General features: G+C 59.6%; 1 protein-coding gene across 1 annotated transcript in view; it reads right to left on the bottom strand.

The window, feature by feature from the left end:
- LOC145339510 (haptoglobin-like) overlaps positions 1-24,082 on the bottom strand; it is an 85,758-nt gene that overhangs the window by 46,532 nt on the left and 15,144 nt on the right. Inside the window, exons 2-3 of the mRNA XM_080183988.1 lie at positions 21,359-21,493; positions 19,161-19,235 (exon numbers count right to left, since the gene is read on the bottom strand). Of these exons, the coding sequence (XP_080040114.1) occupies positions 19,161-19,235; positions 21,359-21,493 (210 nt within the window). The remainder of the gene's footprint in view (positions 1-19,160; positions 19,236-21,358; positions 21,494-24,082) is intronic.

Genomic DNA, 24,082 nt, shown 5'->3' with positions numbered 1-24,082 from the left:
CGAGTGGATAGGGAGACGTTAACTGTGCTCCGATTGTGGGTCTAACCGAGGGGGTAAGGAGACGGGAACGGTATTCCGAGTGTGGATCGAATCGAGGGGATAGGGACTCCGGAATCGTGCTCCGATTCTGGGTCTAACCGAGGGGATAGGGCGACGGGAACTGTGCTCCGAGTGTGGGTCTGACCGAGGGGATAGGGAGACGGGAACTGTGCTCCGAGTTAGGGTCTAAATGAGGGGATAGGGAGACAGGAACTGTGCTCCGAGTGTGAGTCAAACCGAAGGGATAGGGAGAAGGGAACTGTGCTCCGAGTGTGGGTCTCAAGGAGGGGATAGTGAGACCGGAACTGTGCTCTGAGTGTGGGTCTAACCGTGGGGGTAGGGAGACGGGAACTGTGCTCCGAGAGTGGGTCTAACCGAGGGGATAGGGAGACGGGAACTGTGCTCCGAGAGTGGGTCTAACCGAGGGGATAGGGAGACGGGAACTGTGCTCCGAGTTTGGGTCAAACCGAGGGGATAGGGAGACGGGAACTGTGCTCCGAGTGTGGGTCAAACCGAGGGGGTAGGGAGACGGGAAATGTGCTCCGAGTGTGGGTCTAATCGAGGTGATTCAGAGACGGGAACTGAGCTCCGAGTGTGGCTCTAACCGAGGGGATAGGGAGACGGGAAGTGTGCTCCGAGTGTGGGTCTAACCGAGGGGGTAGGGAGACGGGAAATGTGCTCTGAGTGTGGCTCTAACCGAGGGGATAGGGGGACGGGAACTGTGCTCCGAGTGTGGGTCTAACCAAGGGGACAGGGAGACGGGACGTGAGCTCCGAGTGTGGGTCTAACCGAAAGGGTAGGGAGACGGGAACTGTGCTCCGAGTGTGGGTCTAACCGAAGCGATAGGGAGACGTGGAGTGTGCTCCGAGTGTGGGTCTAACCGAGGGGGTAGGGAGACAGGAAATGTGCTCCGAGTGTGGGCCTATCCGAGGGGATAGGGAGACGGGAACTGTGCTCCGAGTGTGGGTCTAACCGAGGGGATAGGGAGACAGGAACTGTGCTCCCACTGTGGGTTGAACCGAGGGGATAGGGAGACGGGAACTGCGCTCCGAGTGTGTGTCTAACCGAGGGGATATGGAGACGGGAGCTGTGCTCCGAGTGTGGTCTAATCGAGGGTGTAGGGAGACGGGGACTGTGCTCCGAGTGTCGGTCTAACCGAGGGGATTTGGAGACGGGAACTGAGCTCTGAGTGTGGGTCTAACCGAGGAGATAGGGAGACGGGAACTGTGCTCCGAGTGTGGGTCTATCCGAGGGGATAGGGAGACGGGAACTGTGCTCCGAGTGTGGGCCTAACCGAGGGGATAAGTAGACGGGAACTCTGCTCCGAGTGTGGATCGAACCAAGGGGATAGGGAGACGGGAACTGAGCTCCGAGTGTTCGTCTATCCGAGGGGATGGGGAGACGGGACTGTGCTCCTAGTGTGGTTTGAACTGAGGGGATAGGGAGACGGGAACTGTGCTCCGAGTGTGGGTCAAACCGAGGGGATAGGGAGACGGGAACTGTGCTCCGAATGTGGCCTAAGGGGATAGGAAGACGGGAACTGTGCTCCGAGTGTGGGTCTAACCGAGGCGATAGGATGAACAGAACTGTGCTCCGAGTATGGGTCTAACTGAGAGGATACGGAGACAGGAACTGTGCTCCGAGTGTGATCTAATCGAGGGGATAAGGAGACGGGAACTGTCCTCCGAGTGTGGGTCTAACCGAGGGGATAGGGAGACGGGAAACTGTGCTCCGAGTGTGGGTCTAACCGAGGGGATAGGGAGACGGGAACTGTGCTCCGAGTGTGGTCTAACCGAGGGGATAGGGAGACCAGAACTGTCCTCCGAGTGTGGGTCTAATCGAGGGGATAGGGAGACGGGAACTGTGCTCCGAGTGTCGGTCTAACCAAGGGGATTGGGAGACAGGAACTGTGCTCCGAGTTTGGGTCAAACCGAGGGGATCGGGAGACGGGAACTGTGCTCCGAGTGTGGGTCAAACCGAGGGGGTAGGGAGACGGGAAATGTGCTCCGAGTGTGGGTCTTATCGAGGTGATTCAGAGACGGGAACTGAGCTCCGAGTGTGGCTCTAACCGAGGGGATAGGGAGACGGGAAGTGTGCTCCGAGTGTGGGTCTAACCGAGGGGGTAGGGAGACGGGAAATGTGCTCTGAGTGTGGCTCTAACCGAGGGGATAGGGCGACGGGAACTGTGCTCCGAGTGTGGGTCTAACCAAGGGGATAGGGAGACGGGACCTGAGCTCCGAGTGTGGGTCTAACCGAAAGGGTAGGGAGACGGGAACTGTGCTCCGAGTGTGGGTCTAACCGAAGCGATAGGGAGACGTGGAGTGTGCTCCGAGTGTGGGTCTAACCGAGGGGGTAGGGAGACGGGAAATGTGCTCCGAGTGTGGGCCTATCCGAGGGGATAGGGAGACGGGAACTGTGCTCCGAGTGTAGGTCTAACCGAGGGGATAGGGAGACAGGAACTGTGCTCCTACTGTGGGTTGAACCGAGGGGATAGGGAGACGGGAACTGCGCTCCGAGTGTGTGTCTAACCGAGGGGATATGGAGACGGGAGCTGTGCTCCGAGTGTGGGTCTAACCGAGGAGATAGGGAGACGGGAACTGTGCTTCGAGTTTGGTCTAATCGAGGTGATTCGGAGACGGGAACTGGGCTCAGAGTCTGGGTCTAACTGAGGGGATAGAGAAACGGGAACTGTGTCCCGAGTGTGGGTCTAACCGAGGGGATACGGAGACGGGAACTGTGGTCCGAGTGTGGGTCTAACCGAGGGGATAGGGAGACGGGAACTGTGCTCCGAGTGTGGGTCTAACCAAGGGGATAGGGAGACGGGAACTGTGCTTCGAGATTGGTCTAATCGAGGTGATTCGGAGACGGGAACTGTGCTCCGATTGTGGGTCTAACTGAGGGTGTAGGGAGATGGGAACTGTGCTCCCAGTGTGGGTCTGATCGACGGGGTAGGGAGACGGGAACTGTGCTCCGAGCGTGGGTCTAACCGAGGGGATAGGGAGACGGGAAATGTGCTCCGAGTGTGGTCTAACCGAGGGGATAGGGAGACTGGAACTGTGCCCCCAGTGTGGATCTAATCGCGGGGATAGGGAGATGGGAACTGTGCTCCGAGTGTGGGTCTAATTGAGGGGATAGGGAGACGGGAACTGTGTTCCGAGTGTGGGTCTAACCGAGGGGATAGGGAGACGGGAACTGTGCACTGAGTGTGGGTCTAACCGAGGGTAGAGGGGGACGGGAACTGTGTTCCGAGTGTGGGTCTAACCGAGGGGATAGGGAGACAGGAACATTGGTTTGAGGGTGCGTCTAACTGAGGGGATAGGGAGACAGGAACTGCGCTCCGAGTGTGGGTCTAACCGAGGGGATAAGGAGACCGGAACTGTGCCCCGAATGTGGGTCTAACTGAGGGGATAGGGAGACGGGAACTGTGCTCCGAGTGTGGGTCTAACCGAGGGGATAGGGAGACCGGAACCGTGCTCCGAGTGTGGGTCTAACCGAGGGGATAGGGAGACGGGAAATGTGCTCCGAGTGTGGGTCTATCCGAGGGGATAGGGAGACGGGAACTGTGCTCCGAGTGTGGGTCTAACCGAGGGGTAGGGAGACGGGAACTGTGCTCCGAGTGTGGGTCTAGTTGAGGGGATAGGGAGACGGGAACTGTGCTCCGAGCGTGAGTCTAACCGAGGGGATAGGGAGACGGGAACTGTGCTCCGAGTGTGGGTCTAACCGAGGGGATAGGGAGACGGGAACTGTGCCCCGAGTGTGGGTCTAATCGAGGGGATTGGGAGACGGGAACTGTGCTCCGAGTGTGGGTCTAACCGAGGGTATAGGGAGACGGGAAATGTGCTCCGAGTGTGGGTCTATCCGAGGGGATAGGGAGACGGGAACTGTGCTCCGAGTGTGGATCGAAATGAGGGGATAGGGAGACGGGAACTGTGCTCCTACTGTGGGTTGAACCGAGGGGATAGGGAGACGGGAACTGCGCTCCGAGTGTGTGTCTAACCGAGGGGATATGGAGACGGGAGCTGTGCTCCGAGTGTGGTCTAATCGAGGGTGTAGGGAGACGGGACTGTGCTCCGAGTGTCGGTCTAACCGAGGGGATATGGAGACGGGAACTGAGCTCTGAGTGTGGGTCTAACCGAGGAGATAGGGAGACGGGAACTGTGCTCCGAGTGTGGGTCTATCCGAGGGGATAGGGAGACCGGAACCGTGCTCCGATTGTGGGTCTAACCAAGGGGATAGGGAGACGGGAACTGTGCTCCGAGTGTGGGTCTAACCGAGGGGATATGGAGACGGGAGCTGTGCTCCGAGTGTGGTCTCATCGAGGGTGTAGGGAGACGGGGACTGTGCTCCGAGTGTCGGTCTAACCGAGGGGATATGGAGACGGGAACTGAGCTCTGAGTGTGGGTCTAACCGAGGAGATAGGGAGATGGGAACTGTGCTCCGAGTGTGGGTCTATCCGAGGGGATAGGGAGACGGGAACTGTGCTCCGAGTGTGGGCCTAACCGAGGGGATATTTAGACGGGAACTCTGCTCCGAGTGTGGATCGAACCAAGGGGATAGGGAGACGGGAACTGAGCTCCGAGTGTTCGTCTATCCGAGGGGATGGGGAGACGGGACTGTGCTCCTAGTGTGGTTTGAACTGAGGGGATAGGGAGACGGGAACTGTGCTCCGAGTGTGGGTCAAACCGAGGGGATAGGGAGACGGGAACTGTGCTCCGAATGTGGACTAACTGAGGGGATAGGAAGACGGGAACTGTGCTCCGAGTGTGGGTCTAACCGAGGCGATAGGATGAACAGAACTGTGCTCCGAGTATGGGTCTAACTGAGAGGATACGGAGACAGGAACTGTGCTCCGAGTGTGGTCTAATCGAGGGGATAAGGAGACGGGAACTGTCCTCCGAGTGTGGGTCTAACCGAGGGGATAGGGAGACGGGAAACTGTGCTCCGAGTGTGGGTCTAACCGAGGGGATAGGGAGACGGGAACTGTGCTCCGAGTGTGGGTCTAACCGAGGGGATAGGGAGACCAGAACTGTCCTCCGAGTGTGGGTCTAATCGAGGGGATAGGGAGAAGGGAACTGTGCTCCGAGTGTCGGTCTAACCAAGGGGATCGGGAGACAGGAACTGTGCTCCGAGTTTGCGTCAAACCGAGGGGATCGGGAGACGGGAACTGTGCTCCGAGTGTGGGTCAAACCGAGGGTGTAGGGAGACGGGAAATGTGCTCCGAGTGTGGGTCTTATCGAGGTGATTCAGAGACGGGAACTGAGCTCCGAGTGTGGCTCTAACCGAGGGGATAGGGAGACGGGAAGTGTGCTCCAAGTGTGGGTCTAACCGAGGGGGTAAGGAGACGGGAAATGTGCTCTGAGTGTGGCTCTAACCGAGGGGATAGGGCGACGGGAACTGTGCTCCGAGTGTGGGTCTAACCAAGGGGATAGGGAGACGGGACCTGAGCTCCGAGTGTGGGTCTAACCGAAGCGATAGGGAGATGTGGAGTGTGCTCCGAGTGTGGGTCTAACCGAGGGGGTAGGGAGACGGGAAATGTGCTCCGAGTGTGGGCCTATCCGAGGGGATAGGGAGATGGGAACTGTGCTCCGAGTGTGGGTCTAACCGAGGGGATAGGGAGACAGGAACTGTGCTCCTACTGTGGGTTGAACCGAGGGGATAGGGAGACGGGAACTGCGCTCCGAGTGTGTGTCTAACCGAGGGGATATGGAGACGGGAGCTGTGCTCCGAGTGTGGGTCTAACCGAGGGGATAGGGAGACGGGAACTGTGCTTCGAGTTTGGTCTAATCGAGGTGATTCGGAGACGGGAACTGGGCTCAGAGTGTGGGTCTAACTGAGGGGATAGAGAAACGGGAACTGTGTCCCGAGTGTGGGTCTAACCGAGGGGATACGGAGACGGGAACTGTGGTCCGAGTGTGTGTCTAACCGAGGGGATAGGGAGACGGGAACTGTGCTCCGAGTGTGGGTCTAACCGAGGGGATAGGGAGACGGGAACTGTGCTTCGAGATTGGTCTAATCGAGGTGATTCGGAGACGGGAACTGTGCTCCGAGTGTGGGTCTAACTGAGGGTGTAGGGAGATGGGAACTGTGCTCCCAGTGTGGGTCTGATCGACGGGGTAGGGAGACGGGAACTGTGCTCCGAGCGTGGGTCTAACCGAGGGGATAGGGAGACGGGAACTGTGCTCCGAGTGTGGTCTAACCGAGGGGATAGGGAGACTGGAACTGTGCCCCCAGTGTGGATCTAATCGCGGGGATAGGGAGACGGGAACTGTGCTCCGAGTGTGGGTCTAATTGAGGGGATAGGGAGACGGGAACTGTGTTCCGAGTGTGGGTCTAACCGAGGGGATAGGGAGACGGGAACTGTGCACCGAGTGTGGGTCTAACCAAGGGTAGAGGGGGACGGGAACTGTGTTCCGAGTGTGGGTCTAACCGAGGGGATAGGGAGACAGGAACATTGGTTCGAGGGTGCGTCTAACTGAGGGGATAGGGAGACAGGAACTGCGCTCCGAGTGTGGGTCTAACCGAGGGGATAAGGAGACCGGAACTGTGCCCCGAATGTGGGTTTAACTGAGGGGATAGGGAGACGGGAACTGTGCTCCGAGTGTGGGTCTAACCGAGGGGATAGGGAGACAGGAAATGTGCTCCGAGTGTGGGTCTATCCGAGGGGATAGGGAGACGGGAACTGTGCTCCGAGTGTGGGTCTAGTTGAGGGGATAGGGAGACGGGAACTGTGCTCCGAGCGTGGGTCTATCCGAGGGGATAGGGAGACAGGAAATGTGCTCCGAGTGTGGGTCTATCCGAGGGGATAGGGAGACGGGAACTGTGCTCCGAGCGTGGGTCTAGTTGAGGGGATAGGGAGACGGGAACTGTGCTCCGAGCGTGGGTCTAACCCAGGGGATAGGGAGACGGGAACTGTGCTCCGAATGTGGGTCTAACTGAGGGGATAGGGAGACGGGAACTGTGCTCCGAGTGTGGGTCTAACCGAGGGGATAGGGAGACGGGAACTGTGCTCCGAGCGTGGGTCTAACCCAGGGGATAGGGAGACGGGAACTGTGCTCCGAGTGTGGGCCTAACCGAGGGGATAGGGAGAGGGGAACTGTGCTTCGAGATTGGTCTAATCGAGGTGATTCGGAGACGGGAACTGTGCTCCGAGTGTGGGTCTAACTGAGGGTGTAGGGAGATGGGAACTGTGCTCCCAGTGTGGGTCTGATCGACGGGGTAGGGAGACGGGAACTGTGCTCCGAGCGTGGGTCTAACCGAGGGGATAGGGAGACGGGAACTGTGCTCCGAGTGTGGTCTAACCGAGGGGATAGGGAGACTGGAACTGTGCCCCCAGTGTGGATCTAATCGCGGGGATAGGGAGACGGGAACTGTGCTCCGAGTGTGTGTCTTATTGAGGGGATAGGGAGACGGGAACTGTGTTCCGAGTGTGGGTCTAACCGAGGGGATAGGGAGACGGGAACTGTGCACCGAGTGTGGGTCTAACCAAGGGTAGAGGGGGACGGGAACTGTGTTCCGAGTGTGGGTCTAACCGACGGGATAGGGAGACAGGAACATTGGTTCGAGGGTGCGTCTAACTGAGGGGATAGGGAGACAGGAACTGCGCTCCGAGTGTGGGTCTAACCGAGGGGATAAGGAGACCGGAACTGTGCCCTGAATGTGGGTCTAACTGAGGGGATAGGGAGACGGGAACTGTGCTCCGAGTGTGGGTCTAACCGAGGGGATAGGGAGACCGGAACCGTGCTCCGATTGTGGGTCTAACCGAGGGGATAGGGAGACGGGAACTGTGCTCCGAGTGTGGGTCTAACCGAGGGGATATGGAGACGGGAGCTGTGCTCCGAGTGTGGTCTCATCGAGGGTGTAGGGAGACGGGGACTGTGCTCCGAGTGTCGGTCTAACCGAGGGGATATGGAGACGGGAACTGAGCTCTGAGTGTGGGTCTAACCGAGGAGATAGGGAGACGGGAACTGTGCTCCGAGTGTGGGTCTATCCGAGGGGATAGGGAGACGGGAACTGTGCTCCGAGTGTGGGCCTAACCGAGGGGATAAGTAGACGGGAACTCTGCTCCGAGTGTGGATCGAACCAAGGGGATAGGGAGACGGGAACTGAGCTCCGAGTGTTCGTCTATCCGAGGGCATGGGGAGACGGGACTGTGCTCCTAGTGTGGTTTGAACTGAGGGGATAGGGAGACGGGAACTGTGCTCCGAGTGTGGGTCAAACCGAGGGGATAGGGAGACGGGAACTGTGCTCCGAATGTGGCCTAACTGAGGGGATAGGAAGACGGGAACTGTGCTCCCAGTGTGGGTCTAACCGAGGGGATAGGGAGACCAGAACTGTCCTCCGAGTGTGGGTCTAATCGAGGGGATAGGGAGACGGGAACTGTGCTCCGAGTGTCGGTCTAACCAAGGGGATCGGGAGACAGGAACTGTGCTCCGAGTTTGGGTCAAACCGAGGGGATCGGGAGACGGGAACTGTGCTCCGAGTGTGGGTCAAACCGAGGGGGTAGGGAGACGGGCAATGTGCTCCGAGTGTGGGTCTTATCGAGGTGATTCAGAGACGGGAACTGAGCTCCGAGTGTGGCTCTAACCGAGGGGATAGGGAGACGGGAAGTGTGCTCCAAGTGTGGGTCTAACCGAGGGGGTAAGGAGACGGGAAATGTGCTCTGAGTGTGGCTCTAACCGAGGGGATAGGGCGACGGGAACTGTGCTCCGAGTGTGGGTCTAACCAAGGGGATAGGGAGACGGGACCTGAGCTCCGAGTGTGGGTCTAACCGAAGCGATAGGGAGACGTGGAGTGTGCTCCGAGTGTGGGTCTAACCGAGGGGGTAGGGAGACCGGAACCGTGCTCCGATTGTGGGTCTAACCGAGGGGATAGGGAGACGGGAACTGTGCTCCGAGTGTGGGTCTAACCGAGGGGATATGGAGACGGGAGCTGTGCTCCGAGTGTGGTCTCATCGAGGGTGTAGGGAGACGGGGACTGTGCTCCGAGTGTCGGTCTAACCGAGGGGATATGGAGACGGGAACTGAGCTCTGAGTGTGGGTCTAACCGAGGAGATAGGGAGACGGGAACTGTGCTCCGAGTGTGGGTCTATCCGAGGGGATAGGGAGACGGGAACTGTGCTCCGAGTGTGGGCCTAACCGAGGGGATAAGTAGACGGGAACTCTGCTCCGAGTGTGGATCGAACCAAGGGGATAGGGAGACGGGAACTGAGCTCCCAGTGTTCGTCTATCCGAGGGGATGGGGAGACGGGACTGTGCTCCTAGTGTGGTTTGAACTGAGGGGATAGGGAGACGGGAACTGTGCTCTGAGTGTGGGTCAAACCGAGGGGATAGGGAGACGGGAACTGTGCTCCGAATGTGGCCTAACTGAGGGGATAGGAAGACGGGAACTGTGCTCCGAGTGTGGGTCTAACCGAGGGGATAGGGAGACCAGAACTGTCCTCCGAGTGTGGGTCTAATCGAGGGGATAGGGAGACGGGAACTGTGCTCCGAGTGTCAGTCTAACCAAGGGGATCGGGAGACAGGAACTGTGCTCCGAGTTTGGGTCAAACCGAGGGGATCGGGAGACGGGAACTGTGCTCCGAGTGTGGGTCTAACTGAGGGTGTAGGGAGATGGGAACTGTGCTCCCAGTGTGGGTCTGATCGACGGGGTAGGGAGACGGGAACTGTGCTCCGAGTGTCGGTCTAACCAAGGGGATCGGGAGACAGGAACTGTGCTCCGAGTTTGGGTCAAACCGAGGGGGTAGGGAGACGGGAACTGTGCTCCGAGTGTGGGTCAAACCGAGGGGGTAGGGAGACGGGAAATGTGCTCCGAGTGTGGGTCTTATCGAGGTGATTCAGAGACGGGAACTGAGCTCCGAGTGTGGCTCTAACCGAGGGGATAGGGAGACGGGAAGTGTGCTCCAAGTGTGGGGCTAACCGAGGGGGTAAGGAGACGGGAAATGTGCTCTGAGTGTGGCTCTAACCGAGGGGATAGGGCGACGGGAACTGTGCTCCGAGTGTGGGTCTAACCAAGGGGATAGGGAGACGGGACCTGAGCTCCGAGTGTGGGTCTAACCGAAGCGATAGGGAGACGTGGAGTGTGCTCCGAGTGTGGGTCTAACCGAGGGGGTAGGGAGACGGGAAATGTGCTCCGAGTGTGGGCCTATCCGAGGGGATAGGGAGACGGGAACTGTGCTCCGAGTGTGGGTCTAACCGAGGGGATAGGGAGACAGGAACTGTGCTCCTACTGTGGGTTGAACCGAGGGGATAGGGAGACGGGAACTGCGCTCCGAGTGTGTGTCTAACCGAGGGGATATGGAGACGGGAGCTGTGCTCCGAGTGTGGGTCTAACCGAGGGGATAGGGAGACTGGAACTGTGCTTCGAGTTTGGTCTAATCGAGGTGATTCGGAGATGGGAACTGGGCTCAGAGTGTGGGTCTAACTGAGGGGATAGAGAAACGGGAACTGTGTCCCGAGTGTGGGTCTAACCGAGGGGATACGGAGACGGGAACTGTGGTCTGAGTGTGGGTCTAACCGAGGGGATAGGGAGACGGGAACTGTGCTCCGAGTGTGGGTCTAACCGAGGGGATAGGGAGACGGGAACTGTGCTTCGAGATTGGTCTAATCGAGGTGATTCGGAGACGGGAACTGTGCTCCGAGTGTGGGTCTAACTGAGGGTGTAGGGAGATGGGAACTGTGCTCCCAGTGTGGGTCTGATCGACGGGGTAGGGAGACGGGAACTGTGCTCCGAGCGTGGGTCTAACCGAGGGGATAGGGAGACGGGAACTGTGCTCCGAGTGTGGTCTAACCGAGGGGATAGGGAGACTGGAACTGTGCCCCCAGTGTGGATCTAATCGCGGGGATAGGGTGACGGGAACTGTGCTCCGAGTGTGGGTCTAATTGAGGGGATAGGGAGACGGGAACTGTGTTCCGAGTGTGGGTCTAACCGAGGGGATAGGGAGACGGGAACTGTGCACCGAGTGTAGGTCTAACCAAGGGTAGAGGGGGACGGGAACTGTGTTCCGAGTGTGGGTCTAACCGAGGGGATAGGGAGACAGGAACATTGGTTCGAGGGTGCGTCTAACTGAGGGGATAGGGAGACAGGAACTGCGCTCCGAGTGTGGGTCTAACCGAGGGGATAAGGAGACCGGAACTGTGCCCCGAATGTGGGTCTAACTGAGGGGATAGGGAGGCGGGAACTCTGCTCCGAGTGTGGGTCTAACCGAGGGGATAGGGAGACCGGAACCGTGCTCCGAGTGTGGGTCTAACCGAGGGGATAGGGAGACAGGAAATGTGCTCCGAGTGTGGGCCTATCCGAGGGGATAGGGAGACGGGAACTGTGCTCCGAGTGTAGGTCTAACCGAGGGGTAGGGAGACGGGAACTGTGCTCCGAGTGTGGGTCTAACCGAGGGGATAGGGAGACGGGAACTGTGCTTCGAGATTGGTCTAATCGAGGTGATTCGGAGACGGGAACTGTGCTCCGAGTGTGGGTCTAACTGAGGGTGTAGGGAGATGGGAACTGTGCTCCCAGTGTGGGTCTGATCGACGGGGTAGGGAGACGGGAACTGTGCTCCGAGCGTGGGTCTAACCGAGGGGATAGGGAGACGGGAACTGTGCTCCGAGTGTGGGTCTAACCGAGGGGATAGGGAGACGGGAACTGTGCTTCGAGATTGGTCTAATCGAGGTGATTCGGAGACGGGAACTGTGCTCCGAGTGTGGGTCTAACTGAGGGTGTAGGGAGATGGGAACTGTGCTCCCAGTGTGGGTCTGATCGACGGGGTAGGGAGACGGGAACTGTGCTCCGAGCGTGGGTCTAACCGAGGAGATAGGGAGACGGGAACTGTGCTCCGAGTGTGGTCTAACCGAGGGGATAGGGAGACTGGAACTGTGCCCCCAGTGTGGATCTAATCGCGGGGATAGGGAGACGGGAACTGTGCTCCGAGTGTGGGTCTAATTGAGGGGATAAGGAGACGGGAACTGTGTTCCGAGTGTGGGTCTAACCGAGGGGATAGGGAGACGGGAACTGTGCTCCGAGTGTGGTCTCACCGAGGGGATAGGGAGACTGGAACTGTGCTCCGAGTGTGGGTCTAACCGAGGGGATAGGGAGACGGGAACTGTGCACCGAGTGTGGGTCTAACCAAGGGTATAGGGGGACGGGAACTGTGTTCCGAGTGTGGGTCTAACCGAGGGGATAGGGAGACAGGAACATTGGTTTGAGGGTGCGTCTAACTGAGGGGATAGGGAGACAGGAACTGCGCTCCGAGTGTGGGTCTAACCGAGGGGATAAGGAGACCGGAACTGTGCCCCGAATGTGGGTCTAACTGAGGGGATAGGGAGACGGGAACTGTGCTCCGAGTGTGGGTCTAACCGAGGGGATAGGGAGACCGGAACCGTGCTCCGAGTGTGGGTCTAACCGAGGGGATAGGGAGACGGGAAATGTGCTCCGAGTGTGGGTCCATCCGAGGGGATAGGGATACGGGAACTGTGCTCCGAGTGTGGGTCTAACCGAGGGGTAGGGAGACGGGAACTGTGCTCGGATGTGGGTCTAGTTGAGGGGATAGGGAGACGGGAACTGTGCTCCGAGCGTGAGTCTAACCGACGGGATAGGGAGACGGGAACTGTGCTCCGAGTGTGGGTCTAACCGAGGGGATAGGGAGACGGGAACTGTGCTCCGAGTGTGGGTCTAACCGAGGGTATAGGGAGACGGGAAATGTGCTCCGAGTGTGGGTCTATCCGAGGGGATAGGGAGACGGGAACTGTGCTCCGAGTGTGGGTCTAACCGAGGGGATAGGGAGACAGGAACTGTGCTCCTACTGTTGGTTGAACCGAGGGGATAGGAAGACGGGAACTGTGCTCCGAGTGTGGGTCTAACCGAGGGGATATGGAGACGGGAGCTGTGCTCCGAGTGTGGTCTCATCGAGGGTGTAGGGAGACGGGGACTGTGCTCCGAGTGTCGGTCTAACCGAGGGGATATGGAGACGGGAACTGAGCTCTGAGTGTGGGTCTAACCGAGGAGATAGGGAGACGGGAACTGTGCTCCGAGTGTGGGTCTATCCGAGGGGATAGGGAGACCGGTACCGTGCTCCGATTGTGGGTCTAACCGAGGGGATAGGGAGACGTGAAATGTGCTCCGAGTGTGGGTCTATCCGAGGGGATAGGGAGGCGGGAACTGTACTCCGAGTTTGGGTCCAACTGTGGGGACCGGGAGATGGGAACTGTGCTCCGAGTATGGGTCTTATCGATGGCATAGGGTGACTGTAACTATCCTCCAAGTGTGATCTAACCGAAGAGATAGGGACACGGGAACTGTGCTCCGTCTGTGGGTCGAACTGAGGGGAGAGGGAGACGGGAACTGTGCTCCAAGTGTGGCATAATCGAGGGGATAGGGAGACCAGAACTGTACTTCGAGTGTGGTGTAACCGAGGGGCTGGGGAGACGGGAACTGTGCTCCGAGTGTGGATCGAACCGAGGGGATAGGGAGACGGGAACTGTGGTCCGAGTGTGGGTCTAACCGAGGGGATAGGGAGACGGGAACTGTGCTCCAAGTGTGGGTCTAACTGAGGGGATAGAGAGACGGGAACTGTGTTCCGAGTGTGGGTCTAACCGAGGGGATAGGGAGACGGGAACTGTGCTCCGAGTGTGGGTCTAACTGAGGGTGTAGGGAGATGGGAACTGTGCTCCGATGTGGGTCTAACCAAGGGGATCGGGAGACAGGAACTGTGTTCCGAGTGTGGGCCTAACCGAGGGGATAGGGAGACGGGAACTGTGCTCCGAGTGTGGGTCTAACTGAGGGTGTAGGGAGATGGGAACTGTGCTCCGAATGTGGGTCTAACCGAGGGGATAGGGAGACGGGAACTGTGCTCCCAGTGTGGGTCTGATCGAGGGGGTAGGGTGACGGGAACTGTGCTCCGAGCGAGGGTCTAACCGAGGGGATAGGGAGACGGGAACTGTGCTCCGAGTGTGGTCTAACCGAGGGGATAGGGAGACTGGAACTGTGCCCCCAGTGTGGATCTAATCGTGGGGATAGGGAGACGGGAACTGTGCTCCGAGCGTGGGTCTAATTGCGGGGATAGGGAGACGGGAACTGTGTTCCGAGTGTGGGTCTAACTGAGGGGATAGAGAGACGGGAACTGGGCTCAGAGTGTGGGTCTAACTGAGGGGATAGGGAGATGGGAACTGTGCTCCGAATGTGGGTCTAACCGAGGGGATAGGGAGACGGGAACTATGCTCCCAGTGTGGGTCTGATCGAGGGGGTAGGGAGACGGGAACTGTGCTCCGAGCGTGGGTCTAACCGAGGGGATAGGGAGACGGGAACTGTGTTCCGAGTGTGGGTCTGACCGAGGGGATAGGGAGACGGGAACTGTGCTCCGAGTGTGGTCTAACCGAGGGGATAGGGAGACTGGAACTGTGCCCCCAGTGTGGATCTAATCGCGGGGATAGGGAGACGGGAACTGTGCTCCTAGAGTGGGTCTAACCGAGGGGATAGGGAGACGGCAACTGTGCACCGAGTGTGGGTCTAACCGAGGGTAGAGGGAGACGGGGACTGTGTTCCGAGTGTGGGTCTAACCGAGGGGAGAGGGAGACAGGAACATTGGTTCTAGGGTGCGTCTAACTGAGGGGATAGGGAGACAGGAACTGCGCTCCGAGTGTGGGTCTAACCGAGGGGATAGGGAGACCGGAACTGTGCTCCGAATGTGGGTCTAACTGAGGGGATAGGGAGACGGGAACTGTGCTCCGAGTGTGGGTCTAACCGAGGGGATAGGGAGACTGGAACTGTGCTCCGAGTGTGGGTCTAATCGAGGGGATAGGGAGACGGGAACTGTGCTCCGAGCGAGGGTCTAACCGAGGGGATAGGGAGACGGGAACTGTGCTCCGAGTGTGAGTCTTGCCGAGGGGATAGGGAGACGGGAACTGTGCTCCGAGTGTGGGTCTAACCGAGGGGATAGGGAGACGGGAACTGTGCTTCGAGATTGGTCTAATCGAGGTGATTCGGAGACGGGAACTGTGCTCCGAGTGTGGGTCTAACTGAGGGTGTAGGGAGATGGGAACTGTGCTCCCAGTGTGGGTCTGATCGACGGGGTAGGGAGACGGGAACTGTGCTCCGAGCGTGGGTCTAACCGAGGGGATAGGGAGACGGGAACTGTGCTCCGAGTGTGGTCTAACCGAGGGGATAGGGAGACTGGAACTGTGCCCCCAGTGTGGATCTAATCGCGGGGATAGGGAGACGGGAACTGTGCTCCGAGTGTGGGTCTAATTGAGGGGATAGGGAGACGGGAACTGTGTTCCGAGTGTGGTCTAACCGAGGGGATAGGGAGACTGGAACTGTGCTCCGAGTGTGGGTCTAACCGAGGGGATAGGGAGACAGGAACATTGGTTTGAGGGTGCGTCTAACTGAGGGGATAGGGAGACAGGAACTGCGCTCCGAGTGTGGGTCTAACCGAGGGGATAAGGAGACCGGAACTGTGCCCCGAATGTGGGTCTAACTGAGGGGATAGGGAGACGGGAACTGTGCTCCGAGTGTGGGTCTAACCGAGGGGATAGGGAGACCGGAACCGTGCTCCGAGTGTGGGTCTAACCGAGGGGATAGGGAGACGGGAAATGTGCTCCGAGTGTGGGTCTATCCGAGGGGATAGGGAGACGGGAACTGTGCTCCGAGTGTGGGTCTAACCGAGGGGTAGGGAGACGGGAACTGTGCTCCGAGTGTGGGTCTAGTTGAGGGGATAGGGAGACGGGAACTGTGCTCCGAGCGTGAGTCTAACCGACGGGATAGGGAGACGGGAACTGTGCTCCGAGTGTGGGTCTAACCGAGGGGATAGGGAGACGGGAACTGTGCTCCGAGTGTGGGTCTAACCGAGGGTATAGGGAGACAGGAACTGTGCTCCTACTGTTGGTTGAACCGAGGGGATAGGAAGACGGGAACTGTGCTCCGAGTGTGGGTCTAACCGAGGGGATATGGAGACGGGAGCTGTGCTCCGAGTGTGGTCTCATCGAGGGTGTAGGGAGACGGGGACTGTGCTCCGAGTGTCGGTCTAACCGAGGGGATATGGAGACGGGAACTGAGCTCTGAGTGTGGGTCTAACCGAGGAGATAGGGAGACGGGAACTGTGCTCCGAGTGTGGGTCTATCCGAGGGGATAGGGAGACCGGTACCGTGCTCCGATTGTGGGTCTAACCGAGGGGATAGGGAGACGTGAAATGTGCTCCGAGTGTGGGTCTATCCGAGGGGATAGGGAGGCGGGAACTGTACTCCGAGTTTGGGTCCAACTGTGGGGACCGGGGGATGGGAACTGTGCTCCGAGTATGGGTCTTATCGATGGCATAGGGTGACTGTAACTATCCTCCAAGTGTGATCTAACCGAAGAGATAGGGACACGGGAACTGTGCTCCGTCTGTGGGTCGAACTGAGGGGAGAGGGAGACGGGAACTGTGCTCCAAGTGTGGCATAATCGAGGGGATAGGGAGACCAGAACTGTACTTCGAGTGTGGTGTAACCGAGGGGCTGGGGAGACGGGAACTGTGCTCCGAGTGTGGATCGAACCGAGGGGATAGGGAGACGGGAACTGTGGTCCGAGTGTGGGTCTAACCGAGGGGATAGGGAGACGGGAACTGTGCTCCAAGTGTGGGTCTAACTGAGGGGATAGAGAGACGGGAACTGTGTTCCGAGTGTGGGTCTAACCGAGGGGATAGGGAGATGGGAACTGTGCTCCGATGTGGGTCTAACCAAGGGGATCGGGAGACAGGAACTGTGTTCCGAGTGTGGGCCTAACCGAGGGGACAGGGAGACGGGAACTGTGCTCCGAGTGTGGGTCTAACTGAGGGTGTAGGGAGATGGGAACTGTGCTCCGAATGTGGGTCTAACCGAGGGGATAGGGAGACGGGAACTGTGCTCCCAGTGTGGGTCTGATCGAGGGGGTAGGGTGACGGGAACTGTGCTCCGAGCGAGGGTCTAACCGAGGGGATAGGGAGACGGGAACTGTGCTCCGAGTGTGGTCTAACCGAGGGGATAGGGAGACTGGAACTGTGCCCCCAGTGTGGATCTAATCGTGGGGATAGGGAGACGGGAACTGTGCTCCGAGCGTGGGTCTAATTGCGGGGATAGGGAGACGGGAACTGTGTTCCGAGTGTGGGTCTAACTGAGGGGATAGAGAGACGGGAACTGGGCTCAGAGTGTGGGTCTAACTGAGGGGATAGGGAGATGGGAACTGTGCTCCGAATGTGGGTCTAACCGAGGGGATAGGGAGACGGGAACTGTGCTCCCAGTGTGGGTCTGATCGAGGGGGTAGGGAGACGGGAACTGTGCTCCGAGCGTGGGTCTAACCGAGGGGATAGGGAGACGGGAACTGTGTTCCGAGTGTGGGTCTGACCGAGGGGATAGGGAGACGGGAACTGTGCTCCGAGTGTGGTCTAACCGAGGGGATAGGGAGACTGGAACTGTGCCCCCAGTGTGGATCTAATCGCGGGGATAGGGAGACGGGAACTGTGCTCCTAGTGTGGGTCTAACCGAGGGGATAGGGAGACGGCAACTGTGCACCGAGTGTGGGTCTAACCGAGGGTAGAGGGAGACGGGGACTGTGTTCCGAGTGTGGGTCTAACCGAGGGGAGAGGGAGACAGGAACATTGGTTCTAGGGTGCGTCTAACTGAGGGGATAGGGAGACAGGAACTGCGCTCCGAGTGTGGGTCTAACCGAGGGGATAGGGAGACCGGAACTGTGCTCCGAATGTGGGTCTAACTGAGGGGATAGGGAGACGGGAACTGTGCTCCGAGTGTGGGTCTAACCGAGGGGATAGGGAGACGGGAACTGTGCTCCGAGTGTGGGTCTAATCGAGGGGATAGGGAGACGGGAACTGTGCTCCGAGCGAGGGTCTAACCGAGGGGATAGGGAGACGGGAACTGTGCTCCGAGTGTGAGTCTTACCGAGGGGATAGGGAGACGGGAACTGTGCTCCGAGTGTGGGTCTAACCGAGGGGATAGGGAGACGGGAACTGTACCCCGAGTGTGGGTCTTATCGAGGGGATAGGGAGATGGGAACTGTGCTCCGAGTGTGGATCGAACCGAGGGGATAGGGAGACGGGAACTGAGCTCCGAGTGTGGGTCTAACCGAAGCGATAGGGAGACGGGAAGTGTGCTTCGAGTGTGGGTCTAACCGAGGGGGTAGGGAGACGGGAAATGTGCTCCGAGTGTGGTCTAATCGAGGGGATAGGGCGAGCGGAACTGTGCTCCGAGTGTGGGTCGAAATGATGGGACGGGAACTGTGCTCCGAGTGTGGGTCTAACCGAGGGGGTAGGGAGACGGGAACTGTGCTCCGAGTGTGGGTCTAACCGAGGGGGTAGGGAGACGGGAAATGTGCTCCTCCTGTGGGTTGAACCGAGGGGATAGGGAGACGGGAACTGTGCTCCGAGTGTGGGTCTAACCGAGGGGATAGGGAGGCAGGAACTGTGCTCCTACTGTGGGTTGAACCGAGGGGATAGGGAGACGGGAACTGAGCTCCGAGTGTGGGTCTAACCGAAGCGATAGGGAGACGGGAAGTGTGCTTCGAGTGTGGGTCTAATCGAGGGGGTAGGGAGACGGGAAATGTGCTCCGAGTGTGGTCTAATCGAGGGGATAGGGCGAGCGGAACTGTGCTCCGAGTGTGGCTCGAAATGATGGGACGGGAACTGTGCTCCGATTATGGGTCTAATCGAGGGGATAGGTAGACGGGAACTGTGCTCCTAGTGTGGGTCTATCCGAGGGGATAGGCAGACGGGAACTGTGTTCCGAGTGTGGGTCGAAATGATGGGATGGGGAGACGGGAACTGTGCTCCCAGTGTGGGTCTAACCGAGGGGATAGGGAGACGGGAACTGTGCTCCCAGTGTGGGTCTAACCGAGGGGAGAGGGTGACGGGAACTGTGTTCCGAGTGTGGGTCTAACCGAGGGGATAGGGAGACGGGAACTGTGCTCCGAGTGTGGTCTAATCGAGGGGATAGGGAGACGGGAGCTGTGCTCCGGGTATGGTCTAATCGAGGGGATAGGGAGACGGGAGCTGTGCTCCGAGTGTGGGTCTAACCGAGGGGATAGGGAGACGGGAACTGTGCACGGTGCTCCGAGTGTGGTGTAACTGAGGGGACAGGGAGACTGTGTGTTACTGAGGTTAATCTCTCTCTCACCTTTGTGACATTCTGGCAATTTGTACTTCAGTTTTGCGTTCTTCCACTTGTTCTGTTCTGTACAAATGTAGACAGCTAGAGACCAGAGGGAGAGACAGAGAGAGAGAGAGACAGAGACAGGCTGAGAACAAATCCCAGATAATCGGATCCACATTTACCCAAACCATCGCAGTGTCACACACCCTCCCCCGGTACTCTGAAATATCCCCCTCCACCTCGATTTCATCATTCTAACCCCTTCCCCTACCCCCCTGGGGCGGAGGCTGGAAGGGGAGTGAGGGAGACAGGGAGAGGGCGAGGGAGAGAGGGGGACAGGGAGAGGGCAGGGGGAGCGAGGGAGACAGGGAGAGGGCAGGGGGAGTGAGGGAGACAGGGAGAGGGTTGGGGGAGTGAGGGAGACAGGGAGAGGGTTGGGGGGAGCGAGGGAGACAGGGAGAGGGCAGGGGGAGTGAGGGAGACTGGGAGAGGGCAGGGGGAGCGAGGGAGACAGGGAGAGGGTTGGGGGAGTGAGGGAGACAGGGAGAGGGCAGGGGGAGTGAGGGAGACAGGGAGAGGGTTGGGGGAGCAAGGGAGACAGGGAGAGGGTTGGGGGGAGCGAGGGAGACTGGGAGAGGGCGGGGGGAGCGAGGGAGACAGGGAGAGGGTTGGGGGGAGCGAGGGAGACTGGGAGAGGGCGGGGGGAGTGAGGGAGACTGGGAGAGGGCGGGGGGAGCGAGGGAGACAGGGAGAGGGCGAGGGAGAGAGGGAGACAGGGAGAGGGCGGGGGGAGCGAGGGAGACAGGGAGAGGGCGGGGGGAGCGAGGGAGACAGGGAGAGGGCGGGGGGAGTGAGGGAGACAGGGAGAGGACGAGGGGAGCGAGGGAGACGGGGAGAGGGTTGGGGGAGCGAGGGAGACTGGGAGAGGGCGAGGGGAGCGAGGGAGACGGGGAGAGGGCGAGGGGAGCGAGGGAGACGGGGAGAGGGCGAGGGGAGCGAGGGAGACGGGGAGAGGGTTGGGGGAGCGAGGGAGACAGGGAGAGGGCGAGGGGTGCGAGGGAGACAGGGAGAGGGCAGGGGGAGCGAGGGAGACTGGGAGAGGGCGGGGGGAGAGAGGGAGACCGGGAGAGGGTGGGGGGAGGGAGGGAGACGGGGAGAGGACGGGGGGAGCGAGGGAGACAGGGAGAGGGTGGGGGGAGTGAGGGAGACGGGGAGAGGGCGAGGGGAGCGAGGGAGACGGGGAGAGGGTTGGGGGAGCGAGGGAGACAGGGAGAGGGCGAGGGGAGCGAGGGAGACAGGGAGAGGGCGAGGGGAGCGAGGGAGACTGGGAGAGGGCGGGGGGAGAGAGGGAGACGGGGAGAGGGTGGGGGGAGCGAGGGAAAGGGGAAGAGGGTGGGGGGAGTGAGGGAGACAGGGAGAGGGCGGGGGGAGTGAGGGAGACAGGGAGAGGGCAGGTTGAATGAGGGATGGGCCTCAGAGTGTGGGATTTACAACAGCTAATTTTGGATTTCCTCAAATTGCTCCCAAACCTATTCCAAAATTGCCTAATATTATGATCACTCTTTCCTGGATCTCCCAGCTTAGGAAGGTCACGGACCGTCCCAGTTTCAGCCAACACACTGGGCTAGAAATATTCTCTTCCTGGTTGTGTCCTTGGTAGAATGAACCAGAAGTTTACCCGACTCTGAAGCTGCTTCTCTCGGCCTGGGAACAATAGCTCCAATTTACCAGGGGAACTCTTCACAGCGTTCCTTATCGCTCAGGTTTGCTGCTTATCCGACATGGCCATCCTTTGATATCAGGACGGCTGGCGTTTCTCCCCAACATTCTCGGAAAAAAACAATCACTGGAGGCACCCCCCACCCCAGGCCCGCTCGCGATCTCCTCAGTTAACCCGGTAAACATTGCGAACACAATCTTGGTCGCATTGTAACCATAACCCAGAGGCTGGTGGGTGGAGCACAATCGACACAGCTCACTCAGAGAAGAATAAGAACAGCGTGTCATCGAACGTTCAGTGAGTGTCCGGTGAATTTGGCTGGCAATACACCTGTATCCCCAAATTCCACCAACGTCAGGTTACAGGCTGCCCTAGAATATTTCAGCCCAATAGTCAACAGAACGGGATGCACGATTTTCTTTTTGGTTGGTGGGGTGGGGGGGTGCGTTTTCTCACTCGATTACACTTTGATGGTTCGCCCCCGGACACCAGCGTTACCTACCCTCCTCGGGATCATCGAGGTGGTAGACCGGGCCATCGCAAACATACTTGATCACAGAAAGATAGGTGTCATCATCGTGATGAGACAGATATTCATAATGTCCGTGAGAAATATTCGCAGGAACGCCGCAGTGGACTAAAACAGGAGGAGAGACAGAGAGAGAGAGAGAGAGATGGAGAGGGAGTGCAGTGAGGCACAGATCAGTAACACATTTAGCCCTCAGCTCCCACCCACAGTGTGTGGCTCCCTCGGCACTGACCCTCCCACAGTGCGGCTCTCCCTCAGCACTGACCCTCCCACAGTGCGGCTCTCCCTCAGCACTGACCCTCCCACAGTGCAACGCTACCTCGGCACTGACCCTCCCACAGTGCGGCGATCCCTCAGCACTGACCCTCCCACAGTGCGGCTCTCCCTCATCACTGACCCTCCCACAGTGCAACGCTCCCTCGGCACTGACCCTCCCACAGTGTGGCGCTCCATCAGCACTGACCCTCCCACAGTGCGGTGCTCCCTCAGCACCGACCCTCCCCACAGTGCGGCGCTCCCTCAGCACCGACCCTCCCACAGTGCGGCGCTCCCTCAGCACCGACCCTCCCACAGTGCGTGCTCCCTCAGCACTGACACTCCCACAGTGCGGTGCTCCCTCAGCACCGACCCTCCCCACAGTGCGGTGCTCCCTCAGCACCGACCCTCCCACAGTGCGGCTCTCCCTCAGCACTGACCCTCCCACAGTGCAACGCTCCCTCGGCACTGACCCTCCCACAGTGCGGCGCTCCCTCGGCACTGACCCTCGCACAGTGCGGCGCTCCCTCAGCACTGACCCTCCCACAGTGCGGAGCTCCCTCAGCACTGACCCTCCCACAGTGCGGCGCTCCTTCAGCAATGACCCTCCCACAGTGCGGCGCTCCCTCAGCACTGACCCTCCCACAGTGCGGCGCTCCCTCGGCACTGACCCTCCGACAGTGCGGCACGCCCTCAGCACTGACCCTCCCACAGTACGGTGCTCCTTCAGCACTGACCCTTCGACAGTGCGGCGCTCCCTCAGCACCGACCCTCCCACAGTACGGTGCTCCCTCAGCACTGACACTCCGACAGTGCGGCGCTCCCTCAGCACCGACCCTCCCACAGTACGGTGCTCCCTCAGCACTGACCCTCCGACAGTGCGGCACTCCCTCAGCACTGACCCTCCCACAGTGCTCTGCTCCCTCAGCACTGACCCTCCGACAGTGCGGCACTCCCTCAGCACTGACCCTCCCACAGTGCGGCACTCCCTCAGCACTGACCCTCCCACAGTGCGGCGCTCCCTCAGCACTGACCCTCCCACAGTGCGGCGCTCCCTCAGCACTGACCCTCCCACAGTGCGGCGCTCCCTCAGCACTGACCCACCCACAGTGCGGTGCTCCCTCAGCACTGACCCACCCACAGTGCGGTGCTCCCTCAGCACTGACCCTCCCACAGTACGGTGCTCCCTCAGCACTGACCCTCCGACAGTGCGGCGCTCCCTCAGCACTGACCCTCCCACAGTACGGTGCTCCCTTCGCACTGACCCACCCACAGTGCGGTGCTCCCTCAGCACTGACTCTCCCACAGTACGGTGCTCCCTCAGCACTGACCCTCCCACAGTGCGGCGCTCCCTCAGCACTGACCCTCCCAAAGTGTGATGCTCCCTCAGCACTGACCCTCCCACAGTGCGGCGCTCCCTCAGCACTGGCCCTCCCACAGTGCGGCGCTCCCTCAGCACTGACCCTCCCACAATGCGGCGCTCCCTCCGCACTGACCCTCCCACAGTGCGGCGCTCCCTCAGCACCGACCCTCCCACAGTGCGGCGCTCCCTCAGTACTGACACTCCCACAGTGCCGTGCTCCCTCAGCACCGACCCTCACACAGTGTGGTACTCCCTCAGCACTGACCCTACCACAGTGCGGCGCTCCCTCGGCACTGACCGTCCCACAGTGCGGCGCTCCCTCTGCACTGACCCTCCCACAGTGCGGCGCTCCCTGAGCACTGACCCTCTCACAGTGCGGTCCTCCCTCAGCACTGACCCTCCCACAGTGCGGCGCTCCCTCAGCACTGACCCGAGTGCGAGTGTGAAGGCGACAGAATTATGATCACTATTCCCTAAAATGCTCCCCCACAGAGCGATCCGAGACTTGTCCAGGTTCATTCCGCAAAGCCAGATCTCCTGAGAGCCCTGAATACGAAACACTGCAAACACACTCACCACGTCTGTCTGCTTTGTGCGAAAATTCACTGGAACCTGGTTAAAAATCAAATGGAAATAAAACGCTGTTAGACCCCGTTCCAAAATCCAACGTTCCCTAGTAAGTTACTCTCAAAGTGCGGCGCTCCCTCAGCACTGACCCTCCCACAGTCCGTCACTCCCTCAGCAGTGACCCTCCCACAGTGCAGTGCTTCCTCAGCACTGACCCTCCCACAGTGCGGTGCTCCCTCAGCACTGACCCTCCAACAGTGCGGTGCTCCCTCAGCACTGACCGTCCCACAGTGCGGTGCTCCCTCAGCACTGACCCTCCCACAGTGCGGCGCTCCCTCAGCACCGACACTCCCACAGTGCGGTGCTCCCTCAGCACTGACCCTCCCACAGTGCGGCACTCCCTCAGCACTCTCCCTCCCACAGTGCGTCACTCCCTCAGCAGTGACCCTCCCACAGTGCAGTGCTCCCTCAGCACTGACGCTCCCACACTGCGGTGCTCCCTCAGCACTGAC

This window comes from Carcharhinus amblyrhynchos, unplaced genomic scaffold, assembly GCF_965287045.1.
Source record: "Carcharhinus amblyrhynchos unplaced genomic scaffold, sCarAmb.v2.hapA scaffold_511, whole genome shotgun sequence".
Taxonomy (NCBI): Eukaryota; Metazoa; Chordata; class Chondrichthyes; order Carcharhiniformes; family Carcharhinidae; genus Carcharhinus; species Carcharhinus amblyrhynchos.
The sequence above is the reverse complement of the archived record's forward strand: the minus strand, read 5'-3'. Positions and strand labels throughout refer to the sequence as shown.